We start from the raw sequence: 25457 nt of genomic DNA on the forward strand, positions 1-25457 counted from the left end.
AACTCAGTGCTGTATCATAAGTGAATGCCTTTACATAGAAGTCGCAAAATGACTGGCGTTTACACAGACTATATGTTACGTACAATGAGATTGATAGATAATATTGCCAGGCATCAGAGAGCTTTCCTCCTTGATAGCACCATGCTGATTTTCCCCTTCCCAATTCCTGCACTCATCAGCATTCCTCTTTTGTTATTTTTTAAATTAAATCACCCTCAAAAAGGCTTTCCTAACAAGGAAATATTTGAGGCAATTTTCAAAAAGATTCGAAGCCTGAAAAAGTCATCAGCAACTGGGTGCACCAGTTTACCCGGCTGCCAGTGACTTTGGTCAGCTCAGCTTTCCCAACTGGCATCAAGACTGGTCTGGATGCAGATATACAGTGTTCTCTAGGAAGGCAGTCACTGCCACTCCCATAGCTGACATCATCAGAATGGCTCCCTGCAGAGAAGGGAGACCCAGAATCAGGGTCTGCAAAATTGAAATGAAAATAAGGACTTCTCCTAAGAGGTAAGAGATATTTAAATTTCCTTTTTTAACCATTGCCTAGTTAGGAAACGTGTTTTAAATTGAAATCAAAATTCCCTCCTTGTTTTCTTTCTCCTTAAGTAACGTTACATAAATCTTACTCCTTGAAATAATAATGCCTTTGATCTCAGCATATTGTCTCAGATGAATTTTTGCCTCGTCAGAGTCAAAGGGCTGATGCCTGGCAGCATCACATTTCATTTCTCTTATATAGCTTCGCACAAAATATGATTTACCATTATGTTTAAGAAACAACAGGCTATTCATTTTGTATGTTCAAAGGAGGCTGAATCTGGAAACCGAGGCAGCCAAGAAAAGTGAGATCAAACAAAATCCAGCAAATGTAGACATTGGTTTGTGCAGTATAAGTCTGTAAATATTGTGTTTGAAGTTCAACCATTGAACAGGAAACTCTCTTTTGTTTTTCAGCCCGAAAGCTAAGGAAATTCAGTAAATTAAAGAACATCGGCAACAACCAGTCTTCTCTGCAGACCGAAATGACACTTGCCAGTGTCAATGCCATCGCATTACCAAAGATCACATTACATTCCGCTGGAGGAGTCCAGTTCACACCGTCACTCGTTTCCATTTTGCAGATAATTGAACCTGAAGTTGTTTATGCAGGCTATGATAACAGTCAGCCGGAATCAGCTAACCATCTGCTAACCAGCCTGAATAGGCTTTGCGAAAGGCAGCTTGTAGCTGTTGTTAAATGGGCCAAATCTGTACCAGGTAACAGCATAAGTTTAAATGACAAAGTTCCAATCTTTAGAGAATATACTGCACACTACAATCTTTTTCTTCTCCATTTTGAAGATGATACAGTTACAATATTAAAATAATGTGTTTGACCTGTTGAGCAGTTGATACATTGTGAAAACCGCTCTCAACAAATACTTTGATGTGAGGTAAAGTAGGGCTAGTGTCAAGTAAAAGGAAACGATCATTCATCTTAAGACTGTCTCTTATCCCCAACTTAAGCAATGTAACTCCTACCCCTATATAAAGCTTTTTAAAGATTTTCTACACCAGAAATAAAGTATGTCAACACTTCCCATTTTCTGTGCCAGCAGCTATCTTCAGTCAGCCCAGCTATCTTCAGTGCAAATTATGATACAATTTTCAAACTTAGTGAAATTGCATTCCTAATGATGCATTTTGGAAATCAGTATGTTATTTACTTTGTGAGGTACAGGGTCAAAACATTTACATCAAGTGAAAAGGATTTGGAGATGGAGAGTTTTGTTTTGAATCCATCATCATTAACGATTAGCTTATGGCTTACTGCTGTGTGTCACATTTGCTAAAGCCCAGTAATACTCCACAAGTGAAAAATGAGAGATTGCACACTGTTCCTGGGCAGAGAACAACACTAGCGCAAACCTTGAAGAATCTCTGTCGTCTTCCTAGTTTCAACACAGTGAAATGCAAGCCAATTAAATCATCTGCAAGATAAAGAAGTTACTATCTACCAGAGAGAAAGAAAATAAAAGCAAATAATAACTTTTTATTTAGTGGTTGACTATTAACATCTTGGATTATAATTAATAGCAGTATAATTTCAATAACGTCCATCTCAAAGTCATTCAAGGGCCTACTGGATATTTCATGGCTTCAAACTATCATACCTAGTTCCTGGATATAAAACTTCACACTGAATATTACATTTACAAAGTGTCTACTTTGTCACCTAAAACTTAAGTATTGCGTAGAAAGAAATAACATAATAAAGTGGTTAAACAATTTGTATTTCCTGTGCAGATATGGTCTAATTATCCTTATGAGATGCCACACTTATTAGAAAATAAGGCCAACTTATTGTTGTTCTTTCTATGATGCATACACATCTTCAGCCTTGATTACTGCTGGCAGTCTATGTTAGCTGAATACTGTTCTTATGAACTCAAATATTTTAAGCAATTGTTGCCTGCTGCGTAAAATTGTGTTTTTTTTTAATTCTAAGTCACTGTGACTCTCTGGGTCACCATATCCTGGCAAATTAGTTCTAAAGTTCTCATGTGCATTTTACTATGTGCATGCCATTATAAACAATGGGTTGGATTTTGTTCACAGAAGTTGCCTATTACACTTGCATTTATCCACTGCCTTTCTGTGGTATTTTGGGCTGGAGCTTAATGGCAGACTAAGATAACCAAAACAACACAACTTGTTTTACATTGAATCTGGAATCTGTGCAAACAGCAGGCAGCAGGGTTTCAATGTAACCAGTCAAATTAAAGAATAATTCTTTACTGGTGCACAGAGACTAGATCAGAAAGTATCAATCAGAATAATTAATTCAGTCAAAATCAAGAATTCTTAAAAGATAGATAGAGAGAGTTAGAGAGAGAGTGAGAAAGAGAGAGAGAAATAAAGAGTAAACTAGAGAGAGAGAGAGAAAACTATAGAAAGAGAGAGAGAGAGAAAGAAAGAGAGAAATAGAGAGAGAGTAAACTAGAGAGAGAGAGAGAAAATATAAGATGGCAAACGGGCAAGTCTGTCAACAGATCCTGGTATTGTGCAGCGCAAGTCCATCTGGAACAAGGCAAAATGGAAATCATCTTCCCAGTTTCCGTGTTTAACCTGACATAACTGAAAAAAGAAAAGTTTCTGAACAATTTCTTTTGTAGTAGCAGTGAGTCTCATTGGCTACACCATTATTTTAGAAGCAAACTCCAGGCAGTTGTAAAGTGTATGTTTTTTTAAGTTATTCACCACCAGCTGCTTATAGAAATGGTTTTAAGCTTATTCTTCCTTGCTTCAGAGTTATCCAGGCTCTTTGAACACTGTGTAAATAAAAGTGACTGTTCAAATGGGATAAAAAAAATTGGATGTTGTAGAAACTTGCATGGTCCCAACTAATATTAATGACCACTCCATCAACGGCATTCTTCATGCAATCCTTTATGTATCCTCTGGCACAACACAGGAGTATTATTCAACCCAATTTGCTATCAAGCAACATAAAGAATATTAGGGGTGATGAATACATTTATAAGCACCAACTAGGTTTCAAGGAGCTTTTAAAAGGAAGGTATGTAGAGGTGGGGATGTATAGAGGTGAAGCATATACAGACAGTGAGGTTTATAAAGGCAACGAAGAATGGAAGTGGAGCTAAGCAGAGTTGGAAGAGATATAAATAGAGGCAGAGAGATATATAGATTGGGAGAGGTATATGGAAACAGAGAGAAATGTTGTGAGAGGAATTATACAATGCCTATAAAAGTATTCACCCTCTCTGAAGTGTTCATGCGTTATTGTTATACAACATTGAATCACAGTGGATTTAATTCGGCTTTTTTGACGCCGATCAACAGAAAAAGTCTCTTTGATGTCAAAGTGAAAACAAATCTCTACAACATGATCTAAATTAATTTCAATGTTGTAAAACAATAAAACATGAAAACTTCCAAGAGGAGTGAATGCTTTGAACTGAAGAGGTATACGAAATGTATAGAAACAGATATATATATATAGGAGGACAAAACCAGAAGCATATATAGAGTAAGAAAGGAATGTGGAAATGAAAGATACAGATGTAGAGATGAAAGCAGAGAAACATGAACAAAGAGGAAATTTTAAATAACCGGCCTTGACTGTCTGTGTCAGAACTAACCAATTTTAACTATTTTTTTCTTTATTTATAAATACTGCCTCATCCGCTGAATATTTCCAGCATTCTATTTTATTTCAAATGGCAGTCATTTCTGTGTTCTGCATCTCATATTTCAAACATGATTTTATTTCTCTCTTCTAACAACACTTCCTCAAGAAGAGATGCAATGATTAACTAGCATTCATTTACCTCTCCTAGATGGTTCTGAAAAAATTGCCTCATCTGCATAGCCTTGATCTACACCCTAACAGGACATATTTTCTGTTCCCTCTATCCTTCCCTTCTCTATAGTACACTTGCGTTCTTACTTTTCTAGTTCTGATTAAGTATCTTTGACCTGAAATGTTAACACTGTTTCTGCATCAAGGCAGCTCAATGTGCCAAGAATCCCTTGTATTTTCTGTTCTAATCTCAGAGAGGGGCACTTTGATATGCTGAGAGAGGAATTGGAAAGGAACATCTGTGATAGAATGATAAATATGGCAATAGTGCATGCTAATAAAGAAATTCATTGGAAACGCAGAGCAATTATCTAAAATTACAAAAAAAATGGGTGCGACAATGCTTGATTCCTGGAATAAAATCATTAGCATGTTATTTATTTGAAATTATTGAATTGCATTGAGTTTGGAAAGCCAGAGCATGAAGTGGTAAGTATTTGCATTTGACAGCTTGGAATCAGGCTTGAGATTGGAGAGAGGTGTTCTGCAAACCCAACGCCAAATCTGCATTTGGTCTCTCCACTTTAGAGAAGATCATATTGTGAGCAATACCATAATGGAAAAAACTACAACAAATTGTTACTTCACATGTACAGAAGATTTGAGAAGGTAAGCAGGGACAGGGAAAGATTTTCAAACTGACAGTTGTTGACATTCATTTCAAACTTTTAGCTCTCGCGTTTCAGATATCATCTGCTGGCTTTAAACTATCAGAGTGGATTATGCTACCATTTCAGGCTAAGACTTTATTAACTTACAACACTTTACAAATCCTTTACATTTCTAAAATATAGCCTCACATTTTTAATTCTTTTATTATACAATTAACAGACTTGCTTTTATTCTAGATTGCATGGAGTATTTAAAGTTCTGTGTCTCTACGAGGATAAAATTCAGATCATCATCATCAGGTGCCTTGCCCAGTTTGAGCTTTAACTGCCATGGCCCACACACTTCTGTTTCAGGTCAAGTGGATCAATTCATTGGTATTCATTTCCAGTTCTCTGGCTGCTGTCTCCATCATCATTTGTCTTTGTCTTCCTCTTGCTTTATTCCCTTCAATCTTTCCCATAATTACCGTGCATTCTAACTCCTCTTTCCTAATCACATGTCCAGTGAAGTTACATTGCCTTTTCGTGATCTCATACATTATTTCTCTTTTTGTGTTTGCTTTGTTCATGACATCCTTGTTAGATAGTCATTTCATCCATGATATTCTTTGCATCCTCCTCAAAAACCACATCTCTGCTGCTTCAATTCGTTTCCTCATGTTACTAGATATTATCCAACATTCTGAGCCATATAACATAACTGGATAAACGTAACATTTCAGTACTCTGAGGTGGGTTGTCATGCCTAGTTTAGTATTGGTCAGTGTACTCTTCATTCTCGTACAGGTGCCTTTTGCCATCCCTATTCTTCTTTTGATGTCCATGTCGCACCTGCCATCTGATGTCACCCAGCTTCCTAAGTAGCAAAAATTCTGTACTTGTTTTATGTCTTCCCCATTTATTCTTAGCCTACAGATAGGATTCTCCTTTTTTTTGGATATCACCATACATTCTGTCTTTTTGCAATTTATAGATAGACCCATTTTTGCACTTTCTTCAACAATTATATCAATTAAGTTTTGTAGTTTTTCCTCCATACTTGCAATTAACAGTGTCATCTGCATATGCGAAATTATTGATTTTTTTCACCACCAACTTTGATGCCCAAGATGTCTCTTATTTTTGTAATATTGTTTCACCGTACACATTAAATAAATCAGAGGAGAAAGCACACTCTTGTCTGACGCCTCTCTTGATTTTCATAAACTGACTCACTTCTCCATCTATTCTTACAGCGGCAGTATGTTCCCAGTCCAGATTTCTGATTAGGTGGCAGTCTTTTGAATCTAGATCTAGAATTTCCTGTAATATTTCAAATAACTTATTGTGCTTCACTTTATCAAATGCTTTTGTGTAGCTGATAAAACAAAACAAACAAATCTTTTTGCACTTGAATAGCTTGTTCTGATAGTATCCTTAAAATCAATATTGCATTTCTTGTACCTTTGTCTTTCACAAAACTATATTGTTCTTTACCTATTTCAGCTTGTATCTTGCTTTTAGCTGTTGTCATCAAAATTCTTAGAAGTATCTTGGTAATATGACTCATTAAACTTATGGTCCTATGTAATTCACATTCTATTGCTCCAGGTTTCTTATGAAGAGTGATAAATAATGATTTTTTCTTCTCTTCTGGTATTATTCCAGTCTCATAAACGTCATTGATTAAATCGTTAAGTTTTTCAATTCCATAATCTTCAAGGGCAATAATTTGTTCTATTACTAATTCATCAGGACCTGCAGCCTTTCCTTTCTTCATCTTATTTATTGCATTATGAACTTCAGATTTTAAAATACTTGGACCTTCAATGTTTTTCTTAATTTCTGGTTTTTCGCCTCGATCGTCTTCAAACAATTCCTGAATATACTTAGTCCATCTGTTCATAAACTCATCTTTTTCCATGATAATGGTACCGTCCTTTGCTTTCAAACATCCACCTGAAAAACAGAGGAGCTTTTTACCAGTGATATTCTTGATTTGTTGATGTAACCTTTTTGGATCAGTAACAGGGATTCTTTCTATTTGCTCATATTCCTGGTTTAACCATTCTTCTTTGGCTTTTTGACATAAGCTTTTAACTTTATATCTAAGGACTTATATTCTATAGGATTTGCTTTCTTCCATTAGATTTTTGATTTCATCTGTCATCCATTTATTCTTTGTGCTTTTTTCTTTTTTAGGAATCACTGACTTTGCTGATTCTACCAAGGCATCCTTAAGAGAGTTAAACTTCATTTCTACATGATTGCTATCATATTCAACAGATTCTATTTCTAGACTTTGAAATCTATTCCTTACTTCAATTGTAAATTTTTGTCTTAAGTTTTCTTCTTTAATTAATTGCGAGTAGTCAAGGGTTTGTTCAGGTTTTTGTTTCTTTAGTTTTTTAAGTTTTACTTATACATGACATACTACTGGGTTATGGTCAATATTACAGTCTGCACCTGGATATGTTTTGCATTAAATCACTGAGTTTCTAAATCTTTGGTTTATAGTAATAAAGTCAATTTGATTGCTAGTGTTATCACCTGGACTTTTCCACGTCCACAAGTGTCTTGGATAGTTTTTAAAGTAGGTACAGGTATTCATAACGACCTGATTATTCATCTTGCAACATTCTACCCATTTCTCACCTCTTTCATTTCTTTCCCCTAGTCCAAGTTTTCCTGTGGTATTTCCATCAGCACCTTGTCCTACTTTAGCATAACAATATCTTGAGATTTGCATCCATTCTTTGCTTGTTCAAGCTCTTCATAGAATTTATCTATATCCTCATTTGTTCCATCTGTTGTTGGTGCATATACCTGTATAATTGCTAAATCAAATGGTTGTCCTCTGAATCTAACAAAGAGCACTCTTTCTGATATTGCCCAATGTCCTAAAACACTTTTTGCCATGTTTTCATCCATAAGAATTCCTACTCCATTAGTATGGGATGTTCCACATGAATAAATTAGTGTTTTATTTCTATTCTGACATGTTCCAGCACCTATCCAATGAACTTTGCTAATTCCCATGATGTTAAGTTTTAGTCTTTCCATTTCATTTATCACATTGTCCAATCTTCCTGCTTGATATAGGGTTCTTACAATCCAAGTGGCAATAATTTTCTTTTGTGTTACTTGAACTTTATGAGCTGTAGCTTGATGACGGTTGGGGATCCCCTGCTGCCCAGAATCAACCCTACCAAGCGAAGCATCTTCAGAATCGTCTTGAAGATCCTCTTGACGCTGTTGTTGTGTGATACATTTTGTGAGTTTGCCTATGGTTTTCTTAGCAAATAGATTCTAGGAAACCTAGTATCCAGCAACGGTGGTTTGCTATTGCCTTCCGTTGGGCAAGCTAAAGAAATTACTCAAAAAATTACTCTTCCCAAATGTTCATCCACCTGTACTATAGCCGTTGACATTTGAGGTCCTAGCTCATCCACCTTCTCCATCATAAATTCAGTTACTAAACCTGCCGGATCTGCCGTTAGCCTTCGCTCGTATCCTGAGCAGGAACCCTTGCAGGTGCTACCATTCCGGGTCAGAGTGGCCCTGGGAGCAATGAATGACTAAGGGGAAATTCCACTTTCCCCAAAGCTCTGAAAGCCCCCAATCAGAGCCTCATCACCGGTTGCAGTTTAGAGTCATACCCAGGACTGAAAATTCAGATACAGTATAAATTTGCCTAAGAAATTTAGTACCGTTTGAAGCACATAGCCTATCTTCTTGTACTGATGGGCATTGAGGATGTTTTTAAGAAAAATTAGTTATAAAAGAGTGTAAGAAAGTTAGCACAGGATAACAAAGTAAATGAGAGGATAAGAGCTTCGCTGAACAGTTGGAAGTGGGCAGTGCTCCATGGAGTTCAGGACTTGGAGTGTGTCTGCTCACTGGTCATGTCAATGAACTGGATATTAGACCACAAACACTGCAACAGAATATTTCATATATAGCACAGCAGGAGACAATGTTAATACTTAAAGACCAGAATATCTACAAAGGATAATTGAAAAAGAAAATTGGATAAGAAAACGAATTTCAGGATGTATTTTGTATACATTTCTCTGCTATTAAATGTACCTATTGAAAAAAATCATATCTTATAATAGATGGAAGGGAGTGAACAGGGGCAATGAGATCATCAAATCTGAGTTTCTTTAAAAGAGCAGTCTAATTGGTCATATTCCACTGTTCTTCTCTCACACTTCTTCTCCTTCAAACGGATATCCAATCTACTTCTAAAAGCAACTATAGAATCTGTTCCCACCACCCTAATCAAAATACATTCAAAATGTCAAAACTCAAGCACTGTGGCAATAAGCTCCATTTACTCCCTCTATTTAAACTCTTCATATCTAAAACAAGTCTATTGCACTTCTTAGCCTCCTTTGTTATAAGGAAGACAGACCCATTTTGTCTTATACATCCAGGGAGAGGGATCTCAGGTGTCTGGAACCATCGTAGGGCAGTAGGAGGTTTGAGCTAGCAGATAGGTTTTGTCTGATGAATGAGGAACTGGTGAAGGGGAAAGATTAAATCCACAAGACCTCAATGCTTTGTTCAATGTTCTGGAATTTGATGTTAGATAATTCACTGGGATGAGAAAATACAAATCTGAAGGTGAGTCATGGATGAGGATTAATGAAATGGACCATTAAAAGATTTGGAAAGTTGAATAGAGTCAGACCTTTGCTTGTAGCCATGAAGTTGTGTTTGAAGGTCATAGTTCAAATGTTTAAGGTTTAGAACATGAGAGTAGGTTAGTGTTATGTATTGTAACTCCAAAACATGAAAGCAATTGAAAGAAATACAAGGGAGCCAACAGATAATGTGTCTAACTTCATTTTTACTTTAAGCAAGGTGCGTACGCATGACACGATGGCATGATGGCATATGCCTTTTATGTACTTATACATGTAGTATAACCTGTAATGAATTATTTAAAGGAACAAGAATACTTAATCAAATGATATGTTTACAATCTCACTGAAATATTACGGAAATATTAAATATACAACACTCCTTCCTGCATAGCTATAAACTCTGACTCAATATAGAATGCATTTCAACTTTTACACCTACGCTATATATATAGTTTGTTCTATAGTACAGCTATTATATGCATAGATATTGTAAAATTGCAATTGTCCTAAAAATTTAATTGCTGTGAAGGATTCCTTACTCTTGTGGGATTTCCTGACAATGGAGTCACAAGAGGGATCATTCTGTTTGACAGGTGAGACTGGTGGCTGTGAAAGAACCTCAGGTTCTGGAGCCTTGTCCATGGTGATTGTAGGATTTGATTTTGGGACTCCAGGAAGTGGTTCTGACAGCTCTGGCCAGCTTTCTTCTCTAACAATTGACTCTTCTCTCCTTAACCATGTTGTCTCCAGAGATATCGGACATAATTTCCACTCTGTAGGAGAGTGGTCTCATTCTGTACTTCGTCTTTCTGAGCACCCGCTTTTGATTGTCTCTGTAGTCCCTCACTGGGACTGTTTGTTCAGGAGTGAAATGTCAAACTTCCTTTTTGAAGAGCCTTGAATTTGTCTCAGCTACTTGTTTTGCCTACACCTTCTGAGAGTAGGTTTGAAGAGATCCAAGTGTGAATGCAAGGGACAACCCAGGAACAGCATAGCTGGTGAGTTGTTGGCAGTGGAGTGTGCTGAATTGTGATGTGCAAGAAGAAAATTTGTGAACTTCTGATTCAATGTCAGAGTAGTGTGTTCTGCTGACATTGCTTGCAGTATGTTCTTTAAACTCTGAACAAATCTTTCCACCAAGCCATTTGTAACTGGGTGGTACGGTGCAGATGTAATATGCGTTTGTCAATTCATTTTCAGGAATTATTGAAACAGTTCCACAACAAACTGTGGTCCATTGTCACTGACTAAGTGTTCTGGAGCACCAGTCCTTGAGAAGAGGCTTCTCAACACATCAACAGTGTGCGAGGCTATTAGTGAAGGCCATTGGGAACACTTCTGGCCACTTTGTGACTACATCCACTATGACTAAGAAATTGGTGCCCATAAATGGTCCAGCAAAACCAACATGAATCCTCTGCCAGGGCAATGTGGGCTATTCCCAGAAATGCAGAGGCACTGCTCTTGGAATTTTCTGGACATGTTAACATTCCAAACAGTGAATGGTGGTTGCTTAATCAGCTGTTCTATCCCAAGCTACTAGATAAATCTTTGAGGCAATGCTGTCATTGTGTCCATAACTAGATGACTGGCATGTAGCTCTTTCAACAATTTAGCTCTCAGCTTGAATAGTGCAACAACTCTCAGACCCCACATAAGCAAACCCTGTCAAGGGTAGCTTCCTCCCAGTATGGTAAAAATAGGGGAACTGTGATTCCTGCTGCATATTACAGCCATTTTGAGTGGCCATGTAGACCTGAGACAGTGTGGGGTCTTTTCTGATTTCCCTTTGGATCATCTCTGCTGTAATAGGTAGACTTTCAGTTTGCATTGGAGAGAGTATGTCCGGAAACGTGTCCTCTTTTGTAAATTTTTCGGTTATTTCCTTTTCCAGGGGTGAAAAGGACAATCCATCAGCATTTCTGTGATTAGTTGTCCTCTTGAATATAATTTTATTATTGTGTCCTCCAAGAAACAGAGCCCATCTCTGCATTCATGCTGCAGTTGTTAATGGAGCACACTTCTGTGAAAACGGATACCAGTAGTTGATGATCGGTAATGAGGGTAAACTCTCTTCCATACAGGTACTGGCTGAAACATTTTACACCCCAAACCAGACTCAAGGCCTCTTTGTCAATCTCTGCATAATTTTTCTCTGCAATGATCAGGGAACGTGATGCAAATGCCTTTACCTTTTTGAAAGCCACCTCAGAGTGTGCTATCATTGCCATTTCTTCCTAATCCACGAATTCAAGGGCTGGAGCACCGTAGCCAGGTTTGACATGGACATTTTATAGTAATTAACAAATCCTAAAATGGACCGCAACTGTGACATGTCTTTTGGTCATAGGGCATCCACCACTGCTTGAAATTTCTCAGCACACCTGTGTAATCCTTGTGCCTCGATGGTGTGACCAAGTAAGTGATGTTTGCTTTAAAGAATTCACACTTGTTACACCATGCTCTGAGCCCATAATTTCCTAATCTTTTCAACACTGTCTTGAGATTTTGGAAATTTTGATCCTTACTGGTAGCAGTAATGTCAACCAGGTAATACTGAGTGCCTGGGCAGCCTTACAGCACCTGGCCCACTGCTTTGTGCCAAGTTGCAGGTGCAGATGCTACTCCAAAAATAACCCTATTATAGTAATAAAGCCCTGTGTGAGTGTTTATGGTAAGGAACACTTTGGATTCTTCCTCCATCTTCATCAGTAGGTAGGCCTCAGCCAAGTCAACCTTAGACTAGATTATGAGAACACTCAGTCCTCTTTTATTGTCACTTAGAAATGCATACATGCATTAAGAAATGATACAATGTTTCTCCAGAGTGATATCACAGAAAACAGGACAAACCCAAAGACTAACACTTTCAGAACCACATAATTATAACACATAGTTACAGCAGTGCAAAGCAATACCATAATTTGATAAAGAACAAACCATGGGCACAGTAAAAAAAAGTCTCAAAGTCCCGAGTCGATTGACTCCCGAGTCCCCGATAGCAGGCGGCAAAAGGGAGAAACTCCCTGCCATAAACCTCCAGGCACTGTCAACTTGCCGATACCTTGGAAGCAGCCGACACTGAGTCCATCTATCCGAAAACTTCGAGCTTCTGAACAGCCTCTCCAATACAGCCTCCAAGCACCATCCACTGCTGAGCGCCTTCGACCTCTCCCCGGCCACTGAAACATGCAAAGCCGAGGATTTCAGGGCCTTCAGCTCCGGAGATTCCAGTTACCACACAGTAGCAGCAGCAGCAAAGCGGGCATTTCAGAAGTTTTCCAGATGTTCCATTGTGCGCTCACGTCTGTCTCCATCAAATCAGGATTGTGCACAGTGCCCTACTTGACAGATAACAGGCATCATCACCGAAGTGGCCGCGCGCTGGAGTGCTTTCATCCAGAAAGATTTGCAAAAATATCCTCCATCCTGGGCACAGGGTGTTAATCTACTTTCAGCTCAGCATTGAGTTGATGTTGACCTTAAAATCACCACAGATCCTGACAGTCCCATTGGGACCACAGGGACCACTGGCTTTGCCCATGAACTCTACTCAACCTTGGAAAGAATTCCTTCAGCTTCCATGAGATCTAGCTCACTGGCTACTTTATCTTAGATGGTATAAGGAACCAGAAGGGCTTTGCAAAACTTGGGTGTGGCATTTTCATTTAACACTCTTTTACTCTTGATATGTTTGAGATTTCCAATCCCATCCTTGAACACTGCTGTGGCATCAACCAGTATCTTTCTTAATTTGCTATCAGTTGATTCTACTGCAGAGGATGTGGCATGCAAGTGGAGGGTAGACCTACAATAAAGTAGTAGTTGTCTCAGCCAATCATGTCCCTACAATGATGGTTCATCTGTTTTACCACATACAAGCCCAGAGTGGCTTGTTGGTTGTTGTATTTCACTGTTACAAATGTCGTTCCCACAGGAGTTGAATTTTCTCCAGTATAAGTTCTTAGCTGGATATCTGCAGGCTTCATTTCAGTATGTTTGGATACTGTTCAAATTCATACTGTGGAATAACTGAAACATCCAAGCAAGTGTCTAATTCCATTATAGTTAATTCTCTTCTGGTATAAGCCAAATTGTTTGTCTATTGTTAGATTTCACATTTTAAACCTTAAGGCTACCTAATCCAGTGTCATTCTCATCATTATGAATTTCTTTATCAACAGCGTACAGATTAGTGCTTTTTTTGAAAACGCAACTTGACTTGTTATCTTTTTCTCTTCCCTGGGCAGTCCACTTATTTTAATCTGCCCAACTTTTTCTTTGTATGTGTCCTACTTTGTTGCATTTTCTTCAGGTTTCACCTTTAAACCCGCATTGGTCTGGTGTGTGTGAGCCCCTGCCACAACTGTAACACGATTTGTTCAGGCAGGCTAATTTCTGTTCAGATATTGCTATTTTGTTCACACTCACTTTCATTCCTGACTGCAATTTAATTGCATCTTTGTCTGCTGTTTCCACTGAAACAGTATTTCAACTGCTCTTTTAAATGTAAGTTGTGCTGCCACTATTGATGCTCTCCTCCATTTCATGAACATCCATGCCCATCCCATCTTTCTAAGACCTTAACCATGAAAGAGTTCCTTTTGTCCTTACCTAGCACACCATAAGACTCTGCATCCAACACATCATTCACAACTTGTGCCATCTCCAAAGGGATCCTACCACTAAACATATTTTTACCTAACCCCTTCCCCCTCCATTTTACACAGGGATCGCTTCCTCCATGATTCCCTTATCCATTCATCCCTCCCCACTAATCTCCCTCTTGGCATTTATCCCTGAAAGCATCCAAAGTGCTATACCTGCCTATTCACCTCCTCTCTCACCTCCATTCAGGGCCTCAAGCAGTCTTTTGAAGTGCAGCAACACTTCACCAGCAAATCTGCTGGAATCATCTATTGTGTCCGGTGCTCTTGATGTGGTGAGGCCCGTCGTAAATTAGGGGACCGCTTTGTCGAGCACAACTGCTCCGTCCGCCAAAAATGGAACTTCTGGTTGCCAAACATTTTAATTCCAATTCCCATTCCTATTCTGACATGTTGGTCATAGTCTTCTCTTGTTCCAAAATGAGGCCACCCTAATGGTGGAGGAGCAACACCTTATATTCCACCTGATGGCATGAATATTAATGTCTCCTTCTGGTAAAAAAAAATAATTCCGTCCCCTTCCCCTCTTCTTCTGTTCCCCACCCTGGCTTCTTATCTCTTACCACTCTGGGGCCCCTCCTCCTTCCCTTTCTCCTATGGTCCACTCTCCTATCAGATTCCTTCCTCTTAAGCCCTTTATTTTTCCTACCCACCTGGCTTCTCAAATCACCTTCTAGCTATACTCATTCCTTGCCCCCACCTTTTTATTTTGCTGTCTTCCCCCTTCACTTCCCGACCCGAAGAAGGATCTTAACCCAAAACATCGACTCTTTATTCATTTCCATAGATGCTACCTGGTCTGCTGAGTTCCTCCAGCTTTGTGTGTGTGTGTTGCTTTAGATTTCCAACATCTGCAGAATTTCTTGTGTTTATAAGTTGTGCTTCAGTTAAGGGCCATTTTTGAATGCTTTCTTATAAGTTTCCATAAACTGAACAAAACAATCTCTCAGTGTATCATTACGCCCATTACAAAACTGACAATGCTCAAACAACTTCTTCAAGTCAGCCATGTACGCTGAAATAGACTCCCCTTGCTCTTGATTCCATTTATGAAACCTAAAGCATTCTGCAATCAACAATGGTTTTGGTGCTAAATGTTCCTGAATTACTGTCACAGTACAGGTTTTCCCCGCCATCCGAAGGTAGAGCATTCCTATGAATTGGTTCGTAAGCTGAAATGTCATAAAGCGAAGAAGCAATTACCATTTATTTATATGGGAAAATTTTGTGAGCATTCACAGACCTAAAAATAACCTACCAAATCATGCCAAATAACACATAAAACCTAAAATAACAGTAACATATAGTAAAAACAGGAATGATATGCTAAATACGCAGCCTATATAAAGTAGAAATACTTTTCCACAATCACTACTGAACTGTTCTCCGTACCGAAAATCTCATGCAAGTGCCGTCGGCAGAAAATCTCACGCAAGCGCTGTTGGCAAGAATACTCTCTCCAGTAACCTTTAAGCTATGAAGCTGCCAAATCATACCAAATAACACGTAAAAATACACAGCCTATATAAAGTGGAAATAATGTATGTACAGTGTAGTATCACTTACCGGAATCGGGAAGACAGCTTGCCGATCACATGAATGATGGTGTGTTAGACTGAGTCATCACAGGTTGGGATGGTGCAGTGGCCCCCCCACCCTCCAGGCCGCTGAGTGATACATTGCCGCGGAGCATGCAGGAATGCAGCGGTAGCGGGGAGGTACACAGCACATCTTTAAGAAAAAAACCGAAATAAACAAGCTAATTAATTAGGTGCAGCCCGACACGTAATTGTCGGCCCAGATCAGTGCCAATTTCCGATTGCGTCGTCTCTGATCTGGGCCGACAATTACGTGTCGGGCGGCACCTAATTAATTAGCTTGTTTTTATCGGCTTTTTTCTTAAAGATGTGCTGTGTACCTCCCGGCTACCGGTGCATTCCTGCATGCTCTGCGGCTACCGTCGCATTCTCCGCGAATTGGTATCTGTCTGTGGCCTGGGGGTTAGGGTGGTGGGACACTGAGGTGTCATCTTGTCATCTGTTTCCATTAGAGCAGGCAGCTCATCTTCTTCTATCTCTGCCCACCTCGATGTCGAAGGTCGAGGTTCGTCATCTGCTGTGGCTGATGTGGAAGGCTTGCTTGACTGCTGAGCCTCGAGCATTTTTCTATCACACAGTTCTTTGTAAGGACTCAAACCATCCTGCAAATATCTCCTAAACTGACGTACCCTTTCAAAATTAAAGTCGTACTTTATTGTTACTCATTCGGTTTCGATTGTTATCCTTTTTTCTTCCAATTGCATCAGCTCTTCATCTGTCAGTTCTTGGTGATGGAATGCCAAAACCTCTTCAACATCATGTTCGTCAGCTTCCACAAGCCAAACTCACGTTGTCCTTACTTCGTTCACCACGATCAAAACACTTAATTATGTCTAGTTTTACCGTAAGTGTTACACCCTTATGAGCTCTTTCAGGCTTTTCCGATACCATAGAACTCACCTTGCCAACGGCTGCTCACAGACATGTGTTAAAGCAAAGCAGTTCCGAATCCGGGGGAGAGCGGCTGCTCAGGGTGCGTGCTGCCTTTTATTGCGTGCTGAATTTTATTCATAACAGTGAAAACAGGGTACTAATTTAGGTCTTTCGTAACAGTGAGGTTTCGTAAAGCGAACGTTCGAAAAGTGGGGGACGCCTATATCTGAAAAGCTCATTTCAGCTGGTTTGGTTGGAGCAGTCAAACTTTGATGCAGTATGTATGCTTTTAAACCCAATGCACTCAGCAAAACTGGCACTTGTTTCTCATTGGCTATTCCATTTGCCTTTTAATACAGCTCAATTCACTCGGTATACAGAAGTCAGTTATCTGTTGTGTAATTAAACACTTCAATCTTTCTGATGTAGCCAGCCATTTCTGCTCTCTTTTTTTATAATTATTATCACCCAGTACTCACCATTTATGAACCTGTGATTTCTACTGTTTTCTGCATTTTTAATTAAACTCAATTTTCTTTCCTTTTGCAAAGAACATTAATATGAAAAAAAGCATGCTGCACTCTTTTTTAACTCAAGCATCTCACTGTGCTTCAACAGGTAGGTAGTTGTTTCGGGTTTGTTTAAAACTTCATCATCGCCACTGCTATGTTTTGTAACTCCAAAACAAAAAACTAATTGCAAGGAAAAAACGGGAGCCCAGAAGAATGGGTCTTAGTTTTGTATCTTACTTTAAGCAAGAAAAGTACATACGATGTGGTGATGTGATGATGTACACTATTTTCTTACTTTTACATACAACCCGTAATGAATTATTACATGAAACAATATTACTCAAAGTTCAGCAGAGGAGGACAAAGGGCTTAATTAGGAAGGGGAAAAAAGATTATGAGAGAAAACTGGCAGGGAACATAAAAACGGACTGTAAAAGCTTTTATAGATATGTAAAAAGGAAAAGACTGGCAAAGACAAATGTAGGTCCCCTGCAGACAGAAACAGGTGAATTGATTATGGAGAGCAAGGACATGGCAGACCAATTGAATAATTACTTTGGTTCTGTCTTCACTAAGGAGGACATAAATAATCTTCCAGAAATAGTAAGGGACAGAGGGTCCAGTGAGATGGAGGAACTGAGCGAAATACAAGTTAGTAGGGAAGTGGTGTTAGGTAAATTGAAGTGATTGAAGGCAGATAAATCCCCAGGGCCAGATGGTCTGCATCCTAGAGTGCTTAAGGAAGTAGCCCAAGAAATAGTGGATGCATTAGTGATAATTTTTCAAAACTCGTTAGATTCTGGACTAGTTCCTGAGGATTGGAGGGTGGCTAATGTAACCCCACTTTTTAAAAAAGGAGGGAGAGAGAAACCGGGGAATTATAGACCGGTTAGCCTAACGTCGGTGGTGGGGAAACTGCTGGAGTCAGTTATCAAGGATGTGATAACAGCACATTTGGAAAGCGGTGAAATGATCAGACAAAGTCAGCATGGATTTGTGAAAGGAATATCATGTCTGACGAATCTCATAGAATTTTTTGAGGATGTAACTAGTAGAGTGGATAGGGGAGAACCAGTGGATGTGGTATATTTGGATTTTCAAAAGGCTTTTGACAAGGTCCCACACAGGAGATTAGTGTGCAAACTTAAAGCACACGGTATTGGGGGTAAGGTATTGGTGTGGGTGGAGAATTGGTTAGCAGACAGGAAGCAAAGAGTAGGAATAAACGGGACCTTTTCAGAATGGCAGGCGGTGACTAGTGGGGTACCGCAAGGCTCAGTGCTGGGACCCCAGTTGTTTACAATATATATTAATGACTTGGATGAGGGAATTAAATGCAGCATCTCCAAGTTTGCGGATGACACGAAGCTGGGTGGCAGTGTTAGCAGTGAGGAGGATGCTAAGAGGATGCAGGCTGACTTGGATAGGTTGGGTGAGCGGGCAAATTCATGGCAGATGCAATTTAATGTGGATAAATGTGAAGTTATCCACTTTGGTGGCAAAAATAGGAAAACAGATTATTATCTGAATGGTGGCCGATTAAGAAAAGGGGAGGTGCAACGAGACCTGGGTGTCATTATACACTAGTCATTGAAAGTGGGCATGCAGGTACAGCAGGCGGTGAAAAAGGCGAATGGTATGCTGGCATTTATAGCGAGAGGATTCGAGTACAGGAGCAGGGAGGTACTACTGCAGTTGTACAAGGCCTTAGTGAGACCACACCTGGAGTATTCTGTGCAGTTTTGGTCCCCTAATCTGAGGAAAGACATCTTTGCCATAGAGGGAGTACAAAGAAGGTTCACCAGATTGATTCCTGGGATGGCAGGACTTTCATATGAAGAAAGACTGGATGAACTGGGCTTGTACTCGTTGGAATTTAGAAGATTGAGGGGGGATCTGATTGAAACGTATAAGATCCTAAAGGGATTGGACAGGCTAGATGCAGGAAGATTGTTCCCGATGTTGGGGAAGTCCAGAACGAGGGGTCACAGTTTGAGGATAAAGGGGAAGCCTTTTAGGACCGAGATTAGGAAAAACTTCTTCACACAGAGAGTGGTGAATCTGTGGAATTCTCTGCCACAGGAAACAGTTGAGGCCAGTTCATTGGTTATATTTAAGAGGGAGTTAGATATGGCCCTTGTGGCTACGGGGATCAGGGGGTATGGAGGGAAGGCTGGTGTGGGGTTCTGAGTTGGATGATCAGCCATGATCATAATAAATGGCGGTGCAGGCTCGAAGGGCCGAATGGCCTACTCCTGCACCTATTTTCTATCTTTCTATGTTTCTATATTACTGAAATATTAAATACACTACGGATAGTACACACAGAGAGTGGTGAGGACTTGGAGTTCACTGCCATGGGCGGGTGATGAAGCAGCCCATTTTTAGGTTCAGATTGGATAAAGAAAAAGGTATTCAACCAATGCTGAAAGAGGATGTTAAAAGAAGTTAACCCGTGCATACTATTCGGGTCAAATTTGACCCGTTTTGACATTTGACGGCATAAAAACACCCTAAATGCCATTTTTTAGCTGAAATTTGAAGACTTTTCGTAAAGTGACCCAAAATGCACAAAAATTGAAATATTTAAAAATGTTATACTTTTGTACAGGTGCTACAAATTTTTGTACATTGAGGCTGTTCTGGGTTAAATTTGACCCATATCTATTGAAATGGATTTTAGATCTCTGAAACATTAATTAAGGATTAATCACTCATTTATTATTGTCAGATAGGCTATTTATACATTCTAAATAGATCTGCGGTTCAAAATTTGGTATAGATACTTGTTACGAGGGATCTTGGGCTGGGTCAAAATTGACCCGGACCATACTGTGAAGGTATAGAATATGAACGATATGCAAGGGTTAAGAATGATTTGCTTGGATGTAGGACAAAAGGAAATATGATGGACAGGAATTCGCTTTTCCATATTGTTAGATTTCTGAAATTCTGATGATCCCTGAGTTCTGACAAATGGTCTTTAGCCTGAAATGTTGACTTGGTTTCTTTTCCTTGAGGAGCACCCTAACCTCCCTAGTATTTCCAGACTTTTCTGTTTTCATTGTAAGACTTCTTTGAGGACCATTGACTAAATGGTGTTTCTTGAGAATCACTAAGTGAAACTGAGCAAATGTTCGGTCCTTTAAATTTGCAATGGGTCCCAAACACTTTTAATATATTCAACAGATTCCTTGGCTGTTGATATGAAAACTGCAATTGAAGTGGCAGAAATAATTTTTTACACAATTATTTCATTAGAGTCATAGAACACTACAGCTCATAAACAGGCCCTTCAGCCCATCTAGTCATGCTGAACCATTAATCTACCTAGTCCCATCAACCTGCACCTGGACAATTGCCCTCCATACCCCAACCATTTACGTACCTATCCAAATTTCTCTTAAATCTTGAAATTGAACCCACATCCACCACTTCCACTGACAGCTTGTTCCACAATCTCACCACCCTCACAGTGAAGAAGTTCCCTTCGTGTTCCCCTCAAGCATTTTACCTTTCACCCTTAACCCATGACCTCTAGTTCTATTCCCACCCAGCCTGCTTGCATTTGCCCTATCTATACCCCTAATAATTTTGTATACTTCTATCAAATCTCCCCTCATTCTTCTACACACTAGGAAATAAAGTTTTATTGTTCAACATTTCCCTATAACTCCTGGCAACATCCTTGTAAATTTTCTCTGCATTCTTTCAATCTTATTATCATCTTTCCTGTAGGTACAATACTATGCAGAAGTCTTGTACACATACATACTGTTTAGCTAGGGTGCTTAAGACTTTTGCACAATACTGTATTTGTCAATGTGGAGTGGGGAGCAAGTTTGTAAATCTGGCAGGAGCGAAGGATGTTCAAAATGACGATGGTAGAACAGGTAATGGAGAAAGAGTTCCGGGGCAAGCGGGTGGCGTGGGTGCAGATACACCAAGTCTTGAGACACCAGGCAAAGTCATTTAATTCAAAAGAATTGGTTTATTGATCATTATAGAATCTGTGAGTGTGTGGGTTTCCTCTGAGGGCTTCTGTTTCTTCCCACACTCCAAAGATGTATCAGTGGGTAGGTTAATTGGTCATTGTAAATTGTCCCATGATTAGGTTAGGATTAAATTGGATGGAGCAGTTCAAAGGTCCAGAAGGGCCTATTCCATGTGGCATCTCAATCAATCAATCAATCAATAAAGAATGAAAAAAAGAAGGAATGAATGAATGAATAAATAAGTATCGGTCTTCTTCCAATTTAGAATCTCAACCAAGGACCAGACCTATCTTTCTCCATAATTATCTTGAAACTAATGGTATTTTGATCACTAGATGCAACATGTTTCCCTACACAAACTGCTGTCACGTGCCTTGTCTCATTTCCTAATAAGAGAACTTAGTATTGAACTCTCTCTAGTTGGGACTTCCATGTACTGATTAAGGAAACTTTCCTGAGCACAACTCTATCCCATATAGCCCTTTTGAAGTAAAGGAGTCTCAGTCAATATGTAGAAAACTAAGATCACTTATTATGGTAGCCTTATGTTCCTTGCCGTCTGTGATCTCTCTACAAATTTGTTCCTCTAAATCCCACAGATGGTTGGGTGGTCTACAATATAAATATGTTTATTCCTTTACTATTCCTCAGTTCCACCCATATAGCCTCACTAGATTAGCTCTCCAGTCTGCTGTGACATGTTCCCTGACTAGTAATGCCACCTCTCGCCCTTTAATCTCTCCTGCTTTATTACATCTAAAACAGTGCAACCCTGTGAAACCCCCTTTTTGCTGGGCATCTCTGGAGATACGGCTTGTTAACCCCTCACGAACAGCCACAGGACTCAGCTGTGGAAAACCACCTTTCTCAGACTTGGTATATCTAGGGAGATATGATTTGGGCCCCGCCAAATCTGTGAGGTTGAGATGTCTCACCCTGATTTATGTGAATGCTGTATAACTTACTGCTGCCATACAATCATCCAAAAGTAAGGAATAACAGACCATACACTGCATATAATTATATAGGAAGTATTTTAAGAATGTTAACCAATCAGTTATTAAAGAAAAAAACAAAGGGACACCATCCTCAGCCATCTTCCTCCTGTCTTCTCCCAGCTCCCATCAAAAAGACCTTGACCCACACCAGTATTCCTCACAAAAACCCCTTCGCCCTGCGTTCTCCAGAACCTTCTCCGAATTCCACCACTCTGATTGGCTGACACCGAGTTGAACAATAAAGTCCCTTATCTCAGCTCAAACCCAAACAGGCTGAAAGCAGAACAGACTGCTCTTATAGAACTGCTAAAATTTTTACTGTTGAATACCTACAGCATACCAGGGCGTTACACTCAACTCCACCAAAAAAAGACATGTCCTCATGACTTTGAAATCTATCAATCCATCATATAGATGCAACACACTGTTCCACCTATTTGAGGGACCCCTGACTCTTTGAGACCACCATAGTTTTACCTCTTCTTCTCTGTTTGGTTACCCACTGATTTACTCCCCGAAGATTTTCCTGTCCCTCACACTCCCACTTGAAATGTCCATCTTCTCCACAGTTGTATCAGAAAATACCGGTCACACCCCTGTCAAGGGGATCCCACTCAGTAGCAGCCTTTGCCTTGGTACATCCCACCAGTGGGTCCAGTTTCCTATCGGCCTTGTCAAGCTTGGCGACAGCACCAACTGATATCATCCAAAATATCTTGGCCTTCAGATCTTTCATGGCATCTTGCAATACCTCCGCGTGTATGGCATCAAGGGTTGCTTTAGCAACAGAGGCTACTGCCAAGGACTTTGACCTGCTGATGGAGGCCTCCCACTTCTCCATCCCATTTTCCTCCTCTCCAACTTCTCTGAGTAACTCGGTAAAAGATGGAGGAGGGTCATTCCTTGTGGATCATTCAAATATGTAGGGCAATCATGTCATGTGACAAAATACCCTTCACAACTTGCTCCATCCTCAAGAAATTTCTCTTGAACAACTGAATGCCCCTTTTGTGGCACAAACAGTGCAGCAGTTTCTGCAACCTGAAAATGTTGACAGACAACTTCTCTCCTTCCTCCTGGAGGGTATGCCCAAAAACTTCGTTCTAAGATTGGCTGTGCAAACCCACTTAATCTATAACAGACTGTACACTGCATACAATTATAAAGAAAGTATATTTAAGACAGTTCTTAAAGAAAAGAAAGAAAAACAAAAGGGCCATCATAATTAAACAGTCAAATGTGCACATAAGTTGGAGCTCATCTTGAAGTTGTCTAATTCACGTGCTGAACCCTCAGTCTGCATGAAAGCACACACAAACTTCTGAATGTCACTCAAAATTCATCTCGATCAAACGGGCTCTTCCATGGGAGTATTGGTTCTTCCTCCTTGAAGCCATTCATCTACACAAAGCACCATGTGCAACAGGGACGGCATCCTCAGCCATTTTCCCTCCTGTCTTCTCCCAGCTTCCACTAAAAAGACCCCGACCTACACCAGTGTTCATTACAAAAACCTCTCCACCCAGCGTTCTCTAGAATCTTCTCCCAATTCTGCCATCCTGATTAGCTGACACCGCATTCCTAAGTTAAACAACAAACCCCTATCTCTTCTCAAGCCTAAAAAGGCTGAAAACAGAGCAGACTGCTCTTATTAAACCGCTAAAATGAAATATCTACAACATAGCAGTAAAAATCTTAACCAGGTCATTACACCTAGAACATTGAGTTCCCAGTCCTGGCCTCCTGATACCAAGTCTTACTAATGTCTGCAATGTCATCATTCCACATACCGATCCATGCCCTTGTCACAATTCCTACCCATTCTATTGGTATCGATATGGATAACTCTGGCTGCTTACACACTCACTTGAGAATGTTGTAGACTCAATCTGAGATGTCCTTGACTCTGGGACCCAGGAGGGAACATTCAATCTGGTAATCTTGTTCTTGTCCACAGGCCCTCCTGTCTTTTCCCCTAACCAATAAATCCCCATCACTATAGCTCACCTCTTCTTCCCTCTTACCATCTAACCAACAGAGACCTGACCACAGTGGCTTTTCTCTGCTAGGTCATCCCTCCTAACAGTATCCAAAGTGGTGTACCTGTTTTTGAGGGGAATGGCCACAGGGGTACTGGGCACTGTCTGCTGTCCCCTTTCTCCCTCCTGACAGACACCCAGTCACCTGTGTTCTGCACCTTAGGTGTAACTACCTCACTGTATGTCCTGTCAATCAGCCCCTCAGCCTCCCAAATGATCTGGAGTTCCTCCAGCTCCAGCTCTATATCTTTAACATGGTCTGTGAAAAGCTGCAGCTGGACGCACGCCTTGCAGGAATATTCATCAGGAACACTGGAGGTCTCCCTGCCTTCCTACTTCCCGCAAGAGGAGCATTCCACTATCCTGTCTGGCATCCCCTCTGATCTAAGTGTGCAATAAAACCTCTATGTAACAATGCCTGATCTCCCCACTTTAACACAGGCCCACTTCATACAATGGCTGCTCTACTTAAACCTAACCTCTTTTTATTGGCCCTTACCAAGTGACTAATTGTACACAATCTCCAAGGGAAGTGTGTTGTGCAGAATGTCCCGACAGCTCCCACTCGCTTCTTTTGAAATCTTGGTCTCATCATTCTCATCAATTCTCCCCAAATACTATTGCTCACCACTGACCACTTACACCATCAACCCCACAACCTGGAGACGTGAAAGGAAACTAGAGCAGTGGTTGCAAGGATAGTTTGCCAACTCAATCTGGGCAGCATTGGAGGTCAAGAAGTTCCGATGTTATCTACACTTGCTGGCTCTCTCCATCATGGCTTGTGTTTGTCTGAAGGCTTTGATGAACAACAGAAAAGAACTCAGGAATGGGACAAGCTACCCTTCTCCTATCCATAGGAGACGTTCTGCCCACAGTAGTTTGAAGAAGCCTCAGTAGAAGCAGCATTTCCTGAATATTGTGGGATGTCCATTATCCAGCCCTCTAGACATTCCTGCTGAAGAGCCCCAACTGTCTTCAGCTATTTTATTAATTATTGCCCAGACTGGAGATGAAAGAAAGTATCCTTTGTGCCATGCAAGTGTTAGACAATAACCAACTCCAATTAGAGTCTAGCTGCCTAGTTTTGACATTCACTATTATTATCATCACAAAGTCCCCACCGTCTTTATCCTGGGGTCACCATTGACCAGCCACATTAATACA

General features: G+C 40.1%; 1 protein-coding gene across 3 annotated transcripts in view; it reads left to right on the forward strand.

Moving 5' to 3' along the window:
* The window catches only part of LOC134349462 (progesterone receptor-like), a 342340-nt gene that overhangs the window by 213223 nt on the left and 103660 nt on the right, over nt 1–25457 (forward strand). For all 3 annotated transcript variants that reach the window (XM_063053804.1, XM_063053805.1, XM_063053806.1), the window contains one exon: nt 958–1260. In XM_063053804.1, the coding sequence (XP_062909874.1) occupies nt 958–1260 (303 nt within the window). The remainder of the gene's footprint in view (nt 1–957; nt 1261–25457) is intronic.

This window comes from Mobula hypostoma, chromosome 7 (assembly GCF_963921235.1).
Source record: "Mobula hypostoma chromosome 7, sMobHyp1.1, whole genome shotgun sequence".
Taxonomy (NCBI): domain Eukaryota; kingdom Metazoa; phylum Chordata; class Chondrichthyes; order Myliobatiformes; family Myliobatidae; genus Mobula; species Mobula hypostoma.